Below are 17,858 nucleotides of genomic sequence, written 5' to 3' on the forward strand. Positions count from 1 at the left end.
GGAGAGTCCCGGGACCGTTGTTGCATCGTCAAGGGCGGCGAGCGGCTGGGCGAGCGGGGGCAGTGTCCCAACGACCGTGCCCTGCTCGCCCTGGTCCACGCCAACCTCGGCAACGTCTTCGGGAGCCCGCGCTGAGCGCGCACGTTCAGGATCTGCTTGGCGGTGTCGGGTGGCGAAGGGTTTCGGCGACACAAGTTGGGTCCGATGGTTACGCGGTCTCAGCCAGACGTTCACTACGGAGGAGGCTCTCTTGTCCCGGCTCCGGTGTTTATTGCAGCACCTTCCTCTTTCTACCGCCCCCTGCCTCCCTCCCCCATCCCCCTGTCTGTCCGTGTGTCCCCCCCCCCCCTCCGCCATCCCAGCCGCACGTGGTAGGGTCCCGCTGTGACGAGTGTGAGGCCGGAGCGTTCCATCTGAGCGACACGGGGCCCAACGGCTGCCTCAGCTGCTTCTGCATGGGCCTCACGCGGCAATGCACCAGCTCCTCCTGGAGCCGCGACGTGGTGAGGGCGGGGGGGGGGAACCTTGTCGAGGTCGTGGTGGTGGTGGGGGGGCGGAGGGGTGCGGGGCTGGGGGGAGGGGCGAGTTGCGGGGTGAGCGTGAGGGGGGGGGGGCGGTCAGCGTGCCGCGCTACGAACCCGACGACCGGAGTTCGCTTCCCGCTCACGGCCACCGACACCGGTGGTGGTTGTTTGAACCGGTCCGAGGCTTCCCCTAGGTCGAATCAGCCTCAAACGAGTACCTGTACGTGTGTTGAATTTCTTTCGCACCGTGCTAATCGGAGGTGCGGGAGTCGGACAAGAAACTAAACACAAAAAGCAGTACCTGGTGCGGTGTCTACAAAGGAGGGCAGGCGGGGTGTTGGCCTCCCACCCCCTCGTGTGCCGTGCCAGCCTTCATAGGTGCTACTCGCTAACAGCACTTACCCAAGCGGTTTGTTAGCGCCATATGGGGGACCTATGTCTTTGTTGTCAATGTGTGCCTAGGTTTGCCCAGCGCAACACGTGGTTAGACACCCTAAGGTATGCCCAGGTGTGCCCAGGTGTGGTTAGACACCTTTAGGTATGCCAAGGTGTGGTTAGACATCCTCAGGTGTGCTCAGGTGTGGTTAGACACCCTCAGGTGTGCCCAGGTATGCCCAGGTGTGTCCAGGTATGCCCAGGTGTGGTTAGACATCCTCAGGTGTGCTCAGGTGTGGTTAGACACCCTAAGGTATGCCCAGGTGTGGTTAGACATCCTCAGGTGTGCTCAGGCGTGGTTAGACACCCGCAGGCGTGCCCAGGCGTGCCACTAACTTCCTCTGCCCGCACCCCCTCCCCCCTGGCTGGCAGGTGCGAGCGGACTTCTCGGCGAGGGAGCAGCCCCTGTACCAGCTGACGGAGCTGGCCAGCGGGCGCACCTTCCGCGACGAGCTGGTGTTCCGCGGCGACGCCATCTTCGTCTACAGCTTCAACACGCTGCCCGCGACGCCGCTCTACTGGGCGCTGCCCGACCGCTTCCGCGGGGACAAGGTGTGCGAGGGCAGAGCGAGGGCAGCAGCTGGCACGGGGCCGCTCGCAACCCCACCCCTTCTACGTGGGCAATGGGAGGCCGGGGGGGCGGGGGGGGGGCGGGGGGGCGGCCGCGTGGCCAGCTGTGAGCGTCACAAGCGCACGTGTGTGTGTGTGTCCACGTTTGTGTGCCCACGTGTGTGTGTGTGCCCACGTGTGTGTGTGTGCCCACGTGTGTGTTTGTGTGTGTGTGCGTGCCCACGTGGGGAGCGGTGGTACAGCGCTTAGCGCAACGCGCTACGAACCCGGTGGCCCGGTTTCGATTCCCGCTCATGGCCAACGCCGGTGATGATTATCTGAACCGGTCCTGGGCCTCCCCTAGGTCGGCCCAGTACCCGGCACGGTGCGGGAGACCAAATGCGGCTGCGCGTAGTGCTTGCCACACCACCACCACCACCACCTCGTCGGTGCTCCGTGACGGCCTCCACACTCGTCACTCGCTAGCGGCACTCGGCCCAGCACGGGGGAGGGGGGGGCGGCATCTTCGCCTTTGGTGTCACCGAGCAGCGTCCGCGTGCGTGCGTCTCCCCGCGCCCGCAGGTGACGGCGTACGGAGGGGAGCTGCGCGTCACCGTGCGCTACGAGGCGTCCCCCGGCGCGACGGCGCACGCTGCGCCGTCGCTGGCGGACGTGCTGCTGCAGGGCAACGACATCTCGCTGGAGCACCGCCTCAACGCACCGCCGCAGCCTGGGGCCTCCACGCCGCTACGCATCCCCATGCGGGAGGTAAGGGGGAGCTGTCATACCGTCCCCCACCACCCACAACCCCCCCCCCCCCCCCCGCCACCACCGCCGCCACTGCCGTGGGTTTTCTCCGTTGCGCTTCGGTTTCCTCCTGCTTCTCTGGATGGCAGCAGCTCGTGATACGTAGAGGACGGCAGAGCTTGGGGGTGGGGTCATTGACAGTGACGCTGGATCCTCGCTGTTCGCGGTTCCTCCCCGTGGCGCCTCCGAGTCATCCTCTCTGTCTCGCTGCGAGAGCGAGGAGCAGGCGCCACGTGGATGCGGCACAGCGTTGCAAGCCGACACTATACAGCAAAACCTTGGCTTGCGAGTCACTTGGTCGGCGAGTGTTTTGCAAGACGAGCGTCACGTGATCACAACTGAGTGCTTTGATATACGAGTGCTTTGGATTACAAACACGTTTCCGGAACGAATTATGCTCGCAATCCAAGGTTTTATTGTATATCGTTATCATCATCATTGTTGTTGTTGTAATGCTACCTCGTGCCGTGTGCCCGTTCCCCAGTCATCATGGCGACGGGCGGACGGGCAGCCCTGCTCGCGCGAGCACCTGCTCATGGCGCTCGCAGACGTCGCCGTCCTGCTCGTCCGGGCCACCTACACCGACAACACGCGCCAGGCTAGGTGCACGCCACACCTCCTCACAGCGCATCCACCTCTACTACTCACAGCCCCTGGCTATGCAAGTTTAGGGTCTCTATGCAAGTCATTGGGTCTCTATGTGAGTCTATGGGTCACTACAAGAGTCTATGGATATCTGTTTGAGTCTGTGGGTCTCTGCGTGAGTCTGTGGATCTCTGTGCGAGTCTATGGGTCTCTATATGAGTGTGTGGGTCTCTATGTGAGTCTTTGGGTCTCTGCGTGAGTCTGTGGATCTCTATGTGAGTCTGTGGGTCTCTGTGTTAGTCTACAGATGTTCACCAGGCTACTCCTGTAGCCATCCACTGGCTCAGCCACCAACCTCCACCTGAAAACAGAAACACTACCGATGAACTCACTGTGATCCTCTAACCCCATGACCCCATGACCTTTGCCCCCCATACCGCCCTCCCCCACCCTCCCGTGTGACCGCAGCATCAAGGACATGACCCTGGACGTCGCTGTTCCCATGGAGACGGGGCTGGGCCGTGCCTACGAGGTGGAGGAGTGCATCTGCCCCACCGGCTACCGCGGAACTTCCTGTCAGGTGACTTCCCCTCTGTCTCCATCACGTGATGGTGACTATAGTGGGCGGGGGTGGGGGGGAATGCAGGGGGGGGGGCGTCGGAGGGTGGCGGGGTTGAGAACATCATTCCGGTACATATTTTTCCACTGCCACAACTGAACCGAGCCAGCACGTGGCCCTCATGGCACGGGTTGTTTTCCGCTGGCAATTTGCCAAGCCATGCCGGGAACAAACCGCGCTCCGGGGGCCAAGCAGGGCCAGGGGCGGGGCTAATGACGTGTTTAATGCAACTGGCACCAGTCGTTAACTCTCGCGCGACGTCACCGCGTCACCCGAGCCCGTCTGCGCTCGTTCACCGTGCGCGTGACGTCATCGGCGCGGCTCGGGGCTGTGCTGTGGAAAGACAGCAGCCTTCCGAGCCGCACCTGCGGCCGGTTTTGGCATGGCTCAGGCACGGCTCTGGTTTCGTGGTGGAAAGCTTCCGTGGGTGGCCTCGTGGGAGAGCAACGGGGAGATTCTCGGAGCCGCCCGTCCGGGTGCCGTCGTTGGAGAATGGCCGCTGCCTGGGCCTGCCCTGCCGCTCCCTCTTGACGCTAATTAATCCGTGAACTGTGAGCCGCACGTCACCATGCCGACCGGCGCTGGCCTCCCTAACAGACGCGGCGACGTCGCCACGGCGCCGAGCGCGGTAACAGCGTCTGGCCTGCCGCTCGCGCGTTAACATGTCGGTGTGCGAGTGATGTTCGCATGTCCTAACCTGTGACCCCTAACCTGTGACCCCTCCCCCCTCAGTTGACCTGTGACCCCCCCCTATCCTGACTCCACCAGTTTGCTGCCCATAACCCCCCCACCCACCCCTCCCTCCCCCTCCCTCTCCCTCCTCCTCCCACCCACGGTGCTCTGCGAGTCCGGGTCACGACCCCAGCATAGTCCACTCCACGTCTTTTTTTTTACCCGAACTCCCGGACACCACAGTCCGTGGGCCCAGAGCAGATGTCGAATTTCAGCGACTGCTCCCGAGCCAACAAAACTCCCGACTCTTAACTGGCCGTATAATTTCGAGTTGCGCCGCTGCCACCGCCGTCGCCGAGAGAGGGGACGACTCGGGGGGCCCAACGAGGAGGAACCACGGACGAGCGGGGAGGCATCGGCAGCAGCCACGCTGCGAGCTGGCGCTAACAAATGGCCAAGCCTTGCGGTCCTCTGTATATGTTAAGGTGTTGTCGGCAAGTTAAAGAGCTCTGAGGTTGGCTTATCGTCTCGGCCGGTACCGGTTTATCTTACGGCTCAGGCGCAACCGGTGTAGCCGGCGTTTAGCCGGTGGGGCTGCTGGCTCCACCTGGAAGCAGCAACCGGTAGCGGTGCGGGAGGGGAGGGGGTAGCGTAGCGGAAAAAGAAAACGTGGAGCGGAGCGCGCGTGGGGGTTTCCGGACCGGGGGCCTCGTGGCGCGACCCCTAACAGAGCCTTGCTCCTCCTCACTGCCCACCCCTCCCCCCCTAACCCCGGCTTGCCTCCCTCGCCGCGTGCCGTGGCGCCCGCGGCGCGGGACAGGACTGCGCTTTTGGCTTTACGCGCTCCGAGGTCGGCCTGTACCTGGGCATGTGCGTGCGCTGCGACTGCCAGGGCCACTCCAACGACTGTGACGCGCAGTCTGGCCTCTGCCTGGTACGTACGGGGCCGGGTGGGGCCCACGCGCGGGGGCGGAAATGGGGGGCGGCCTGGTGGGTTCACGATCGTTGTCGGGGTCAGCGTCAGGACAAAGCTCGTGGTCACGGAGGGTTAGGGGAAATCCAGGGGAGGCGGTAGGAACGCGCTCTTTTTACTTGTGAATTATCGATGTCGAACTCGGGCTGAGGATGTCGATGCACCAGCGCTGTCCGTCCGTGCTGTGACGTGGGGGGGGGGGGGGGGGGGTTCACGGTGACTCTCGTAACGACGAACCAATTGGCATGAGGTTCTGTCGTTCGTGGGGAACCTGTCCAGGGGAAGCCAGACCGCGTTGACCGCAGCTCTGCCCAAAACACCCTTGGCCAGACAGCTGCCACGTGTCGCCGGCTGCCGCGCTGCTAAATTCAATTCTGTCGGGGCCCAAAGATGCACCCCGGTCACCGGCTGCAGAATCCGCGCACGAACGTGGTTGTTTCCGACCAGTTTATTTACCCATGGCTTAATATCCCTTTCATCTGTTAATGTCTCCTGGGATGGACAAGCGTGCAGAGAGCCATACCAAGAGGCAGGCAGGCAGGCAGGCATACGGACAGACAGAGGCAGACAGAGGCAGACAAAGATACGCGGACAGACAAATAGACAGGGCCACAGAGAGAGACACGCTTAGCGAGAACGACAAAGGCGGACAGAGGGAGACCTAGAAAGACGGGCAGACAGACAGAGTCAGGGACAGAAACACTTATAGCGAGACAGACACAGATTCACAGAGACAGCCCTTGCAGCATGAGGCCACCCTGCTGGATGGTAATAATATAGAATAATGATAATAATACCAGTTATGGTAGTGATGGTAACCATGGTAATCATGGTAATTCTGGTAAGGATTGTGGTGATAAGTGGTGGCAGTGAAAGTGATGGTGGTGACGATGGTAATGATGGAATGGTGACAGTGATGGTCGTGATTATCGCGATGGTGATGGTAATGATGATGGTGATGGTAGTGGGTATCGTAATAATGGTAATGATGATCGCGATGGTGATGGTAATGATGATGGTAATGGAAGCGATGGTAGTGATTATGATGGTGATCCTATGCGTGTTTTCTCATGTCCCTACGTGTCCCCCACGTGTCCCCCCACGTGTCCCCCCACGTGTCCCCCACGTGTCCCCCACGTGTCCCCCCGCGTGTCCCCCACGTGTCCCCCCACGTGTCTGTCCACGTGTCCCCACGTGTCCCCCCACGTGTCCCCCCACGTGTCTGTCCACGTGTCCCCCCGTATCTCCCCACGCGTGTCCCCGCGTGTCCCTTCCATGTCCCCCTGCATGTCTCCCCCGCCCCCCTCCCCCGACGCGTTCTCACCACTCAGAGCTGCCAGCACAACACTGACGGGCCCCGGTGCGACCGCTGCAAGCCGGGCTTCTACGGAGACCCTTCCACGGGGGGCCCCGACGCCTGCAGACCCTGCCCCTGCCCCCCCATCGGACAGTACGCCCCCCCCCCCACAGCACCTCCCCGTACCCCACCCCCCTCCACCACCCAAGTACGTCACCCAGCGACCCCCCCCCCTGCTCTCCCCCGGCATCGCTCACAACACCCGCCTAGCTCGCGTGGGCGGAGGGTAAAATGCGGAACTCCCCTGTGGCCCCGCGTGCACGCAGGAGCCCGGGGTCGTGCTACCGAGACTCGGACGGGCAGGCAACCTGCACCACTTGCCCACCAGGGCACACCGGCCGCTTCTGTGACAGGTACGACATTTGCCGGTGTATCTCATGCAGGTACCCGCACACCAGCGCTATCTTGTACAGAGACCCACGTACCCCCCCACGTCTGTGCCCCCCCCGCCCCCGCTGCCTTCACCAACCTGGCAGCGATCACTACGCAGGCGCAGGGTCAAACATTCTCAGACCACCATTGTTCAGCACGCAATGACCTCGTGTGCCGTGCCAGCCTTCATAGGTGCCACTCGCTGACAGCACTTGCCCCAACAGTCTGTAAAAGGCTACACGGGGGATCTTTGTCTTTTGTGTCTTATCCACCATCCGGGGAAGCGTCACCGATTCCCGATCCTCCCTTCGTCCGGAAGGGTCCCTGCGGTGGGACGTTTGGGCAGCGGTGCTCGTGGGAAATTTCTGTTGCATTGTGGGAGGAAACTGGAGGAACGCGCGCCGGCTCTAACTGCTGCTTGAAGCTTCATGCCTGGTCCACGCGTAGCGAGTGTTACAGGGCGACGCTGGGGAGGGGGGGGGGCGATGCGGGGGCGACGCTTATCGGGGGGGGGGGGGCGACTTTCGCTCCCAAGCGTCACCCGTTTAAACCGCCGATTTCACTCCGACCATCGCCGACGCGCCCGGAGAAGTCTGCGGAAAACTTTTCCGCGACAGACGGAGCAATGCGTGACGTCGCCTTCTTTGACGTGAGCCGCAATCGACGGGCGCGGAGCTATCGAGCGTGCAGGCGGTGCAACCACAACGGGACGAAGATGGGGGGGTGGGGTGGTGGTGGTGGGAGGAAATTGGACAGGGGCAGCCGCAACAATCTCTCTCATTCCTTGCGCCAGGGCACATTCCAAGGACGGCGCGCCAACGGGCCAGGTACGGTGTCGCGAGGTTTGGCCCGTTGATGGAGGGGATGCCGAGCCATGGCCTTCATGCTCTCTTGGCGCTATCATCGGCAGATTCCTAGTGCGCGGCAGCTTGCCTGCCGATGGGCCCCAGCGGGCGACGGCGATTGGGGGCGAGCCGCTCTGTAAACGTTGCACCGCGCGGACCGGGCCTAACACTCGGGGGGGGGGTCGCGCTGCTCAGCCGTGACTGCCGGCATCCTAGGTGGTGAGACGAGTTTGGGGGGGGGGGGCAGGCAACAGGACAGGAAGTGGGTTGGGGGGGCCAACATACCAAGGTTTCACCCTTCCGGGCTGAGTGAGGACGCCACCGCGGGGGATCTGTACCCCGGAGGTAGCGGCGGCCTACGCAGTCATCGGCCGTGCGCGTGGCTCGGTCCGAGCCTTGGGATTTGGGGGTTGGAAAATGATCGTCGTCGTCGTCGGCCATGGTCAATCAACTGCTGGATGAAGGCCTCCCCGCCGAGCCACCGCCACCCTCTCACGATCCCACGATGTCGTAATAATCCGTCCTGCGCCTGTGCACAGAGCCAAATTCCATCGCTCCGTCACCTCGGAGGACATCCGCTTCGTCGCCCACACGCTGGAGATTAGCGACATCTGGCACCGCGACCCAACGACCAGCCACTCAGACGAGCCTCTCGGTGGAGCGGCTGTGGTCCCGGCCACCTGGGTCGGCAGGTGGAAGTAAAGCCCCAGGGGCTGCTGTGAGGTCTCGCCGGTGAATCACAAACGTGCCCGAGGTCCCACGAATCACCTGGGTTCGGTAGGGCATCCCTGAAGTTCACCCAGGGGAGGCCACGCCGAGGAGGTTTCTAAGAAAGACCCCTGGGATGCCCAGGCCCCCGGACACTAACCCTGCCTCTGCCGATTAATGGCGCTGCCGATTAACCGCGCCGCGGGTTCCCGCGCCCGCCGACCCGGCGGCCGTGGCCGCGGCGCCGTTTGCCTTCCTTGCCTCTCGGCTTCCGCTTCCCGGCGCCGGCTGCGATGGCGGTGTTGTTGATGGCTGACTGTCGTCCCTGCCGGTGAAGAGTGGTGGTGTACGCAGATGACCCTGCGGGCGCGGGCATCACGGGCCCCCCCGGTGACTCCGTCGCGAGCCGATGCCCCGGCAAGCGCCTCCCCTTCCTGCGGTCAGAGCAGCTCATCCCCGTGGGGTGCTCGCTGTGGGCGGGCGGCCCCGCCGTGCCCGTCCGGCCCAGCCTGCTTGACTTCCCGGGCGGAGGGCCGGCGTTCCCCGGCACCGTGCCGGTGGCGGTCGCCGCGTCCCGGAGCGCCCGGCACTGGGAGCACGAGGCCGAAGGCGAGGCCGCGGTGAGCGGCTCCGAGCGGCCCGAGGTGGGGAGCGGCGCCGGAGACGACGCGAAGGAGGCAGAAGCGGCGGCCGCGGCGGCCACGGTGGCGGCGGCGACGCATCCGCCCCCGTCGGCTCGGCGGGGGGGGCGGCGGCGGCCGCCCCTCAACCTTGTCCTGCCGAATCCACGGTCGGGGACACCACGGGGCGCGCCGGACGCAACGGATAGCACCGTCCCCGCTCCCGCAACCTCCGCCCAAAGGGAACTCAGCGACGCGAATACGCCGGACGCATCCACGCGGGACGCGGCCGCCCCCCTCTTGCCGTGGGGCCACCGGGTGGCGACGTTGGAGGGGCTGCTGGGGAGGACAGCGCGGGCCGTGAGCTCGCTGCGGCGCCGGCAGCAGAAGCTGTCGCGGGCGCTGGGAGCCGTGCGGCGCTCTCTGTCCGAGCTGCGCCGCGAGGTCGCCGCCGCGCTCGGCCGCATCGCGGCCTCCGAGCTGCGCGCGGACGGCGCGGAGGCGGAGGCGAGCGCCGCGCGGGGCCGGCTGGAGCACGCCGAGCTGCTCGCCGCGGGCCACGCCGCGCAGATCTCCGAGCTCCGGCAGAGGCTGGGGGACGGCGTGGGCGGGCACGCGGGCGGGCAAGCGGGCAGCGAGGCCACCGTGGGACCTGGGGCCACGCTGGGCAACACACAGACTTGGGAGGACCGGCAAAAGCCACAACAGCAGCAGCAGCAGCCCGGGGAACGCGAGTCAGTGGGGAGCGGAATGGGTGGGACCCTGAGCAAAGCTCCAGGTGGACATTCTGGTGGATACTCGGGTGGACCCCTACGCGTCCGCAGCAGTCGGAGAAACGCCTCCGCGTCGACGCAACCCAGGCTCCCTGGCGACGAAGGGGGCCGCCCCGCGCCAGGCCGGCGCCCCCCCACTGTGCCCGCCCGGCGGCACGACGGCTCCGCCCCGGGCGGCCTGGCGGAGGACGATGCGACATCCGGCGACGGCTCGGCCGCGATGAAACCGCCACCGCCGACGGCCCGGCCGGCTGCCGGCAGCGCGGGCGTCGCCGCCGCCGCCGTCGCGGCGGCGCCTCCCGCGCGGCGCTGCGACGGCGACGAGCCGGAGGTGGCGCCGGGGGGCCCCACCGCCCGCACGACGGCCAGGCCCGTGGGGGGACGTGGTGGCGGCGGCAGCGGCAGTGCGAGGGCCTCCGCGTTGCGTCTGCAGGAAGTGCTCGAGTTTGTGCGTGGGCAGACCGTGGTGGGCGTGGGGGGCAGCAGAGGGCAGCCGGCCTCGGGTGGCGCCGGGCGCGGTGCCGCGGGGGGCCGCGGCCGTGGGCACGGGGGGCTGTACCTGGCGCTGGGCCGCCTCGCCGTCCCGCTGCACGTCATCCCGGACTGACGGGCCCGCGTATTGCCACACGCACGCACGCACAAAGACGAAGGTTCTCCCGTATATAGCCTGAGCAGACTGTTAGGGAAAGTGCACGCACACATACGCACAAACACGCGTGTGTGATACGCGCATGGACCGTGCGTTTGAGTGAACCGTTACTTAGAGGTTTTTCAGATTAAGTGCAAAGTAAAAGGGTTCGTGGGCACATGTCCTTGGTAACCTCACACACACAGCCCCGACGCCCTCACAGACACACACACGCGGCTCTAACACACACACACAGCCCTGACACCCACACACATCCCTGACACACACCCACACACACAGCCCTGACACCCACCCACCCACACACACATCCCTGACACACACACACACATCCCTGACACACACCCACACACACATCCCTGACACACACCCACACACACATCCCTGACACACACCCACACACACATCCCTGACACACACACGCCCCTGACACACGCCCACACACACATCCCTGACACACGCCCACACACACATCCCTGACACACCCACACTGCCCGTGCTGGTGTGTGTCTAAGCCGTCTGTGCTGCTGCAGGCTGAGTTAATAAAAACGCAACGTAGAGGAAAGGACATTGTTGGCATCGGTGCAGAAACAAGCACGAGCCTCGGAGCTCCACGTCATCATCATCGTCATCATCACCATCATCGTCACCATCATCATCATCGTCACCATCGTCACCATCGTCGCCATCATCACCACCATCATCACCACCATCGTCGTCACCATCGTCACCATCATCACCATCGTCATCACCACCACCATCATGATCGTCACCATCGTCATCATCATCATCACCATCATCGTCATCATCACCACCATTGTCATCATCGTCACCATCGTCGTCATCATCGTCGTCATCGTCATGGTCGTCACCACCACCATTCATCGGGACCACCATCATCATCACCACCATCATCATCATCATCACCACCACCACCATCATCATCATCATCACCACCACCACCATCAATGTCGTCATCACCATCATCACCATCATCGTCAGCATTGCCATCGTCAGCATCTTGGAATTCTTAGAATTGCCTCTCCCTCCTCCTTCGTCTTGGCCATGGCACCGCGTTCAGGGGCTCGACGCCAATGTCGAGTTCTGCCAGCCACGAGAGGGCTTTAGGAGAGAGTTCGTGCAGCTCAGATACTCCTCCTCCTTCGTTGAACGAGCCCAGCACGCAGTGGGTTCACTGTGCGCTCCGCAGTTTGGGTTCCATGGCCACAGTGGCTGCGTCTTCCATTTTTTTTCCGCTCATGGAGGAGGTGCGGTGCATCGGCCTGCTGATGTTCCGATGCGGTCGATGGTCACGCCGCCGGCAACCTTCGAGGAGGATTGTCGAAGGAAGGGGGAGGTGCGTTGATGATATTTGGGTCCCAAATGGGGTCTCCTCCCCCGTTCCGAGACGTCTGCAAGTTGCAGGGTGTGGGTGGTATCCCCGTTCACCGACGAATCTCGGAACACGCGAGCGGCTCAGCGTTAATTTTATTTAGAGAGGCGTAGCAGCGCCGCTGTTTTTACAGACATCGTTACTCACCGCAGAGAACTGTAGCGACGTGACCGCCGCCACTCTACGATAGCTGGCGCCAAACTGTGCCACACACAGCCCTCCCGCATGGCCTTCTGGGAGCCTCGGTACCTATAAGGTTATTTTAGTTTTTCTTCCGATTCTGTTACGACGATGCTCCGGTTCCATCTCTGTCGAACGTGCCGTTGCCACGCCGCCGCTCTCCGGTTGCGTCGAGCCACGAGGCCCGGCTGCCATGTGCCAACGGGGATGAGGGGGCGACCGCGCCGATTTGGGGGCGACAGTGCAACATGCCCCTCAAGCGCCCGTGTCCGCGGGGGAGCCGGTAGTGCAGCGGTTAGCGCCGTACTGCGCTACGGGACCTGGCAGAGACCCGAGTTCGATTCCCACATACGGTCACCAACACTGGTGATAGATCATCTGAACCGATCCCTGGGCCCTCCTCTAGGTCGACTGGGCCTCAAAAGAGTGCCCGGTGCGGTAAGCAAACATCGCCAACTGGGGAGACGAAGGCAGCCGGGCGTGGTGCTGGCCACCCATCCCCTATTGTGTCATGCCTGCCTTCATAGGTGCTACTGGCTAACAGCAGTTGCCCCTACAGTCTGTTAAGGCTATACAGGGGCAGGGCTTTGTCTCCGTGTGGGGCATAGTGGCAGACAGCTCGTATCCCTCTCACACTTCACCGAGCCGCACGAGGACCGTGCCGACCCAGCCCCCGGCGACACTTAAAAGGCGCCGGAGCCATTTTTCCACCGCAAAAAACCCGAGCCCTGCCATTGAGCTCACGCGCAGCAAGCGAGTCGAGAAGCACGTGGGTGACGCTGCGTCCTCACCGCGTACCGACTGATGTCATCAGCCCCTCCCCACTCCCCCTGGCCCTGCTTGGCCCCCCCGAGCAAGTTTCAGATGTCTTCTTCTTGTGAAGCCAGCAGCGTAGCACGGTTTGGTTCCCGCTGGGCTCGGCAAATAGCCAGTGGGAAAATCACCCCGTAGTACGCGAGGGCCCTGTGCTGGCTCAGGGGTTATCACAGAGTCACGCTAAGACACACGCAGAGGCGGGCTGGGGAGAGGGTGAATGGAGACTGGGTGAGGCCCCGGGTGAGACTGGGTGAATGGAGATCGGCTGAGGCCCCGGGTTAGACCGGGTGAATGGAGACCGGGTGAGGCCCTGGGTTAGACTGGGTGAATGGAGACTGGGTGAGGCCCTGGGTTAGACTGGGTGAATGGAGACTGGGTGAGACCCTGGGTTAGACTGGGTGAATGGAGACCGGGTGAGGCCCCGGGTGAGACTGGGTGAATGGAGACTGGGTGAGGCCCTGAGTTAGACTGGGTGAATGGAGACTGGGTGAGACCCTGGGTTAGACTGGATGAATAGAGACAGGGTGAGGCCCTGGGTTAGACTGGGTGAATGGAGACTGGGTGAGGCCCTGAGTTAGACTGGGCGAATGGAGACCGGGTGAGTCCCCGGGTGAGGCTGGGTGAATGGAGACCGGCTGAGGTCCCGGGTTAGACTGGGTGAATGGAGACTGGGTGAGGCCCTGAGTTAGACCGGGTGAATGGAGACTGGGTGAGGCCCTGGGTTAGACTGGGTGAATGGAGACTGGGTGAGGCCCTGGGTTAGACTGGGTGAATGGAGACTGGGTGAGACCCTGAGTTAGACCGGGTGAATGGAGACCGGGTGAGGCCCTGAGTTAGACCGGGTGAATGGAGACCGGGTGAGGCCCTGGGTTAGACTGGGTGAATGGAGACTGGGTGAGGCCCTGGGTTAGACTGGGTGAATGGAGACCGGGTGAGGCCCTGAGTTAGACTGGGTGAATGGAGACCGGGTGAGGCCCTGGGTTAGACTGGGTGAATGGAGACTGGGTGAGGCCCTGAGTTAGACCGGGTGAATGGAGACTGGGTGAGGCCCTGGGTTAGACTGGGTGAATGGAGACCGGCTGAGGTCCCGGGTTAGACTGGGTGAATGGAGACTGGGTGAGACCCTGAGTTAGACCGGGTGAATGGAGACCGGGTGAGGCCCAGGGTTAGACTGGGTGAATGGAGACTGGGTGAGGCCCCGGGTAAGACCGGGTGAATGGAGACTGGGTGAGGCCCTGGGTTAGACCGGGTGAATGGAGACTCTCATCCAGGTGAGTAACCTCTTTCTCCCCCCCCCCCCCCCCAGGGCCTTCCTCCTCCCCTCCTTCCATTTCCCCTCAAAGCCGACCCAGTACAGCAGAGGTTCACAATCACAACCGCTAATTGCTGTGCGTGTGTGTGCTCGTGTGCGTGCAGGCGTGCTGCACTAGTGACGAATTGCCATGCTTTGTTTACGTAACAAACCTTGCTAATTGGCTGTGTCGGGTGGTGGCGAGTTTAACGACACATTTATATTGACGCGATCTAACCCAAAAACACCTCTTATGGATAATATTGGTAGCTAAAGCCCTACCACGTGTTAAAATACAGGCCATGCTGGCCTGCATAGGTGCTACTACTCGCTTAACAGCACATGGGGGATCTTTGTGTGTGTGTGCGTGCAGGTGTGCGGAGGGATATTCTGGAAATCCCCAAGCTGGCCAGCCCTGCACAGGTGAGATATGCACAGGTACACAGGTCTGGGTCACCAGTGATGTACACAGGTACGCAGGTGTTTAAGTCACTTGTGATATGCACAGGTACACAGGTGTATGGGTCACCAGTGATATGCACAGGTACACAGGTGTTTAGGTCACTAGTGATATGCACAGGTACACAGGTGTGGGTCGCCCAGGCTAGTGAGTGACGTGCGGGGGTGAGTGACATGCGGGGGTGAGCGACGTGCGGGTGAGTGATGCGCGGGGGTGAGTGACGTGTGTGTGTGTGAGTGACGTGTGTGTGAGTGACTTGTGTGTGTGTGTGAGTGACGTGTGTGTGTGTGAGTGACGTGTGTGTGTGAGTGACGTGTGTGTGTGTGTGTGAGTGACGTGTGTGTGTGACGTGTGTGTGTGTGTGAGTGACGTGTGTGTGTGTGTGAGTGACGTGTGTGTGAGTGACGTGTGTGTGTGTGAGTGACGTGTGTGTGTGAGTGACGTGTGTGTGTGTGTGTGAGGTGTGTGTGTGAGTGACGTGTGTGTGTGTGAGTGACGTGTGTGTGTGAGTGACGTGTGTGAGTGACGTGTGTGTGTGAGTGACGTGTGTGTGTGTGTGACGTGTGTGTGTGAGTGACGTGTGTGTGAGTGACGTCTGTGTGTGTGAGTGACGTGTGTGTGTGAATGACGTGTGTGTGTGAGTGACGTGTGTGTGTGTGAGTGACGTGTGTGTGTGTGAGTGAGTGACGTGTGAGTGACGTGTGTGTGTGTGTGAGTGACGTGTGTGTGTGTGTGAGTGACGTGTGTGTGTGAGTGACGTGTGTGTGTGTGAGTGACGTGTGTGTGTGTGAGTGACGTGTGTGTGTGTGAGTGACGTGTGTGTGTGTGAGTGACGTGTGTGTGTGTGTGAGTGACGTGTGTGTGTGTGAGTGACGTGTGTGTGTGTGAGTGACGTGTGTGTGTGTGACGTGTGTGTGTGTGTGTTGCGCAGAGGGATGCCGCTGCGACCCCCGTGGCAGCGCCGGAGATCAGTGCGACAGCCACAGGGGCTGCCAGTGCAAGGTGAGGTGCGCGCCACGGCGCCGGGTAGTGTGGCGTTGCGTGGTGTGGCGTGGTGTGGTGTGGCGTGGTGTGGTGGTGGTGGTGGTGTGTCTTGCGATGCAGTGTATATGTGTGTAACGTGGTGCGGTGGTATTGTGTGCCGTGGTGCGGCGTGTCTGTGTGTAACGTGGTGTGGTGGTATTGTGTGCCGTGGTGCGGCGCGTCTGTCTGTAATGTGGTGTGGTGGTGTGGTGTGCCGTGGTGCGGCGTGTCTGTGTGTAACGTGGTGTGGTGGTGTGCCGCGCCAGGTGAACGTGGAGGGCCGTACGTGCGACACGTGCCGCCCCGGCACGTTCCACCTCCACGCCGACAACCCCGACGGCTGCCTCGCCTGCTTCTGCATGGGCGTCACTGGGCAGTGCGCCAGCTCCGGCTACTACCGCCACACGGTGGGCACACACACACACACGTGGGCACACACACACGTGGGCACACACACACGTGAGCACACATACACACACGGTGGGCACACATACACACACACGTGGGCACACATACACACACAAAGATAAAAGATCCCCCATATAGCCTGTAACAGACTGTAGGGGTAAGTGCTGTTAGCGAGCACCTTTGAAGGCCGGAACGGTACACGAGGGGGTGGGTGGCCAGCACCACGCCCGACCGCCTTTGTCTCCCTAGTGGCGATGTTTACACACCGCACCAGGTACTCATTTGAGGCTGAGTCGACCTAGGGGAGGCCCGGGACCGGTTCAGATAATCGTCACTGGTGTTGGCCGTGAGTGGGAATCGAACCCGGGTCGCCAGGTTCATAGCGCAGCGCGCTAACCGCTACACTATCTCTCCACACATACACACACACACGTGGGCACACATACACACACACGTGGGCACACATACACACACGTGGGCATACACACACACACACGTGGGCACACATACACACACACGTGGGCACACATACACACACACGTGGGCACACATACACACACACGTGGGCACACACACACGTGGGCACACATACACACACACGTGGGCACACATACACACACACGTGGGCATACACACACACACACGTGGGCACACATACACACACACGTGGGCACACATACACACACACGTGGGCACACATACACACACACGTGGGCATACACACACACACACGTGGGCACACATACACACACACGTGGGCACACACACACACACGTGGACACACATACACACACACACGTGGGCACACATACACACACGGTGGGCGCACCCCACACACGTGGGCACACAAAAGGCCGCACGTGGGCACACAATGCACATGCATGGTAGGCAGACACATGTCTGCACGTAGGCACATGGTGGGCAAATGTGATGATGCTAATGATGCTTCTGATGATGCTGCTGCTGATGGTGATGATGATGCTGATGATGATACTGCTTCTGATGATGCTGCTGCTGCTGATGCTGCTGCTGCTGATGCTGCTGCTGCCGGTGCGCCTGCGTGCAGATCACGATGGGGCTGCAGCCCGGGGGCGAGCACGGCTTTGCGCTGGTGAACCGTGCCCGCACCGCCGTCGTCACCGACGGGCTGCTGCTGGAGCGCGTGGCCCCGGGGCGCGTCACCGCTCCCGCCTTCGGCCAGCTGGCGCCGCACACGCACTACTGGCGGCTGCCGCCCGTCTTCACGTCCGACAAGGTGACGGCGCTCGGACGCTCGCTCGGGCGCGCGCTCGTATGGCCTTGACAGGCTGTTGGGGCAAGTGCTGTCGACGGGCAGCCGTGAAGGCCGACGTTTGCCTCGCGAGTGGCGATGTTCACGCAACGCGCCGGGTACTCGTTTGAGGCGGAGTCGCACGCACGCAGGCGCGCACGGCGTGTTCCGCCCACACCCGATTTCACCTCCTGTCTCCTCATTCGTTCTTCCTTCGTTCTTCCTCCGTGTCTCTCCCGTCTCTTTCTCCGTGTCTCCCCCGTGCCTCGCAACGACGTCCGTAACGTTATCGCTGTCGTCTCCGCGGCGACCGGGTCACCCCCCCCCCCGTGACCCCGGCAGAGGGAGAGAGAGTTTGCCCGCATTCGCCGAGCTCACAAGGTACGCGGCAGGAGCAGCAACGGCGACAACAACAACAACAACTCAATAACAACAACAGCAGCAGCAGCAACTGCGTTGCGGACGTTTGCTGTGACTGAATGCGGTGCCACTGCCCCGCACGTTTCAAATGGCAGAGAAACGGGAAACGTGG

The 17,858-nt window shown here is 62.4% G+C and overlaps 1 protein-coding gene across 10 annotated transcripts in view; it reads left to right on the forward strand.

Annotated features, from left to right (window-relative positions):
* The window catches only part of HSPG2 (heparan sulfate proteoglycan 2), a 217,452-nt gene that overhangs the window by 118,110 nt on the left and 81,484 nt on the right, over nucleotides 1-17,858 (forward strand). For 5 of the 10 annotated variants that reach the window (XM_076072845.1, XM_076072848.1, XM_076072846.1 and 2 more), the window contains exons 22-34: nucleotides 363-503; nucleotides 1,332-1,511; nucleotides 2,091-2,276; nucleotides 2,800-2,918; nucleotides 3,369-3,480; nucleotides 5,012-5,125; nucleotides 6,496-6,614; nucleotides 6,788-6,874; nucleotides 14,539-14,588; nucleotides 15,557-15,627; nucleotides 15,915-16,055; nucleotides 17,123-17,311; nucleotides 17,669-17,707. In XM_076072845.1, the coding sequence (XP_075928960.1) occupies nucleotides 363-503; nucleotides 1,332-1,511; nucleotides 2,091-2,276; nucleotides 2,800-2,918; nucleotides 3,369-3,480; nucleotides 5,012-5,125; nucleotides 6,496-6,614; nucleotides 6,788-6,874; nucleotides 14,539-14,588; nucleotides 15,557-15,627; nucleotides 15,915-16,055; nucleotides 17,123-17,311; nucleotides 17,669-17,707 (1,548 nt within the window). The remainder of the gene's footprint in view (nucleotides 1-362; nucleotides 504-1,331; nucleotides 1,512-2,090; nucleotides 2,277-2,799; nucleotides 2,919-3,368; nucleotides 3,481-5,011; nucleotides 5,126-6,495; nucleotides 6,615-6,787; nucleotides 6,875-14,538; nucleotides 14,589-15,556; nucleotides 15,628-15,914; nucleotides 16,056-17,122; nucleotides 17,312-17,668; nucleotides 17,708-17,858) is intronic. The other 5 variants (XM_076072847.1, XM_076072852.1, XM_076072853.1 and 2 more) reach the window with 2 other exon arrangements.

The sequence above is a fragment of the Petromyzon marinus genome, chromosome 39 (genome assembly GCF_048934315.1).
Source record: "Petromyzon marinus isolate PM22_M1 ecotype Great Lakes invasive population chromosome 39, UKy_Petmar_22M1.pri1.0, whole genome shotgun sequence".
Taxonomy (NCBI): Eukaryota; Metazoa; Chordata; class Hyperoartia; order Petromyzontiformes; family Petromyzontidae; genus Petromyzon; species Petromyzon marinus.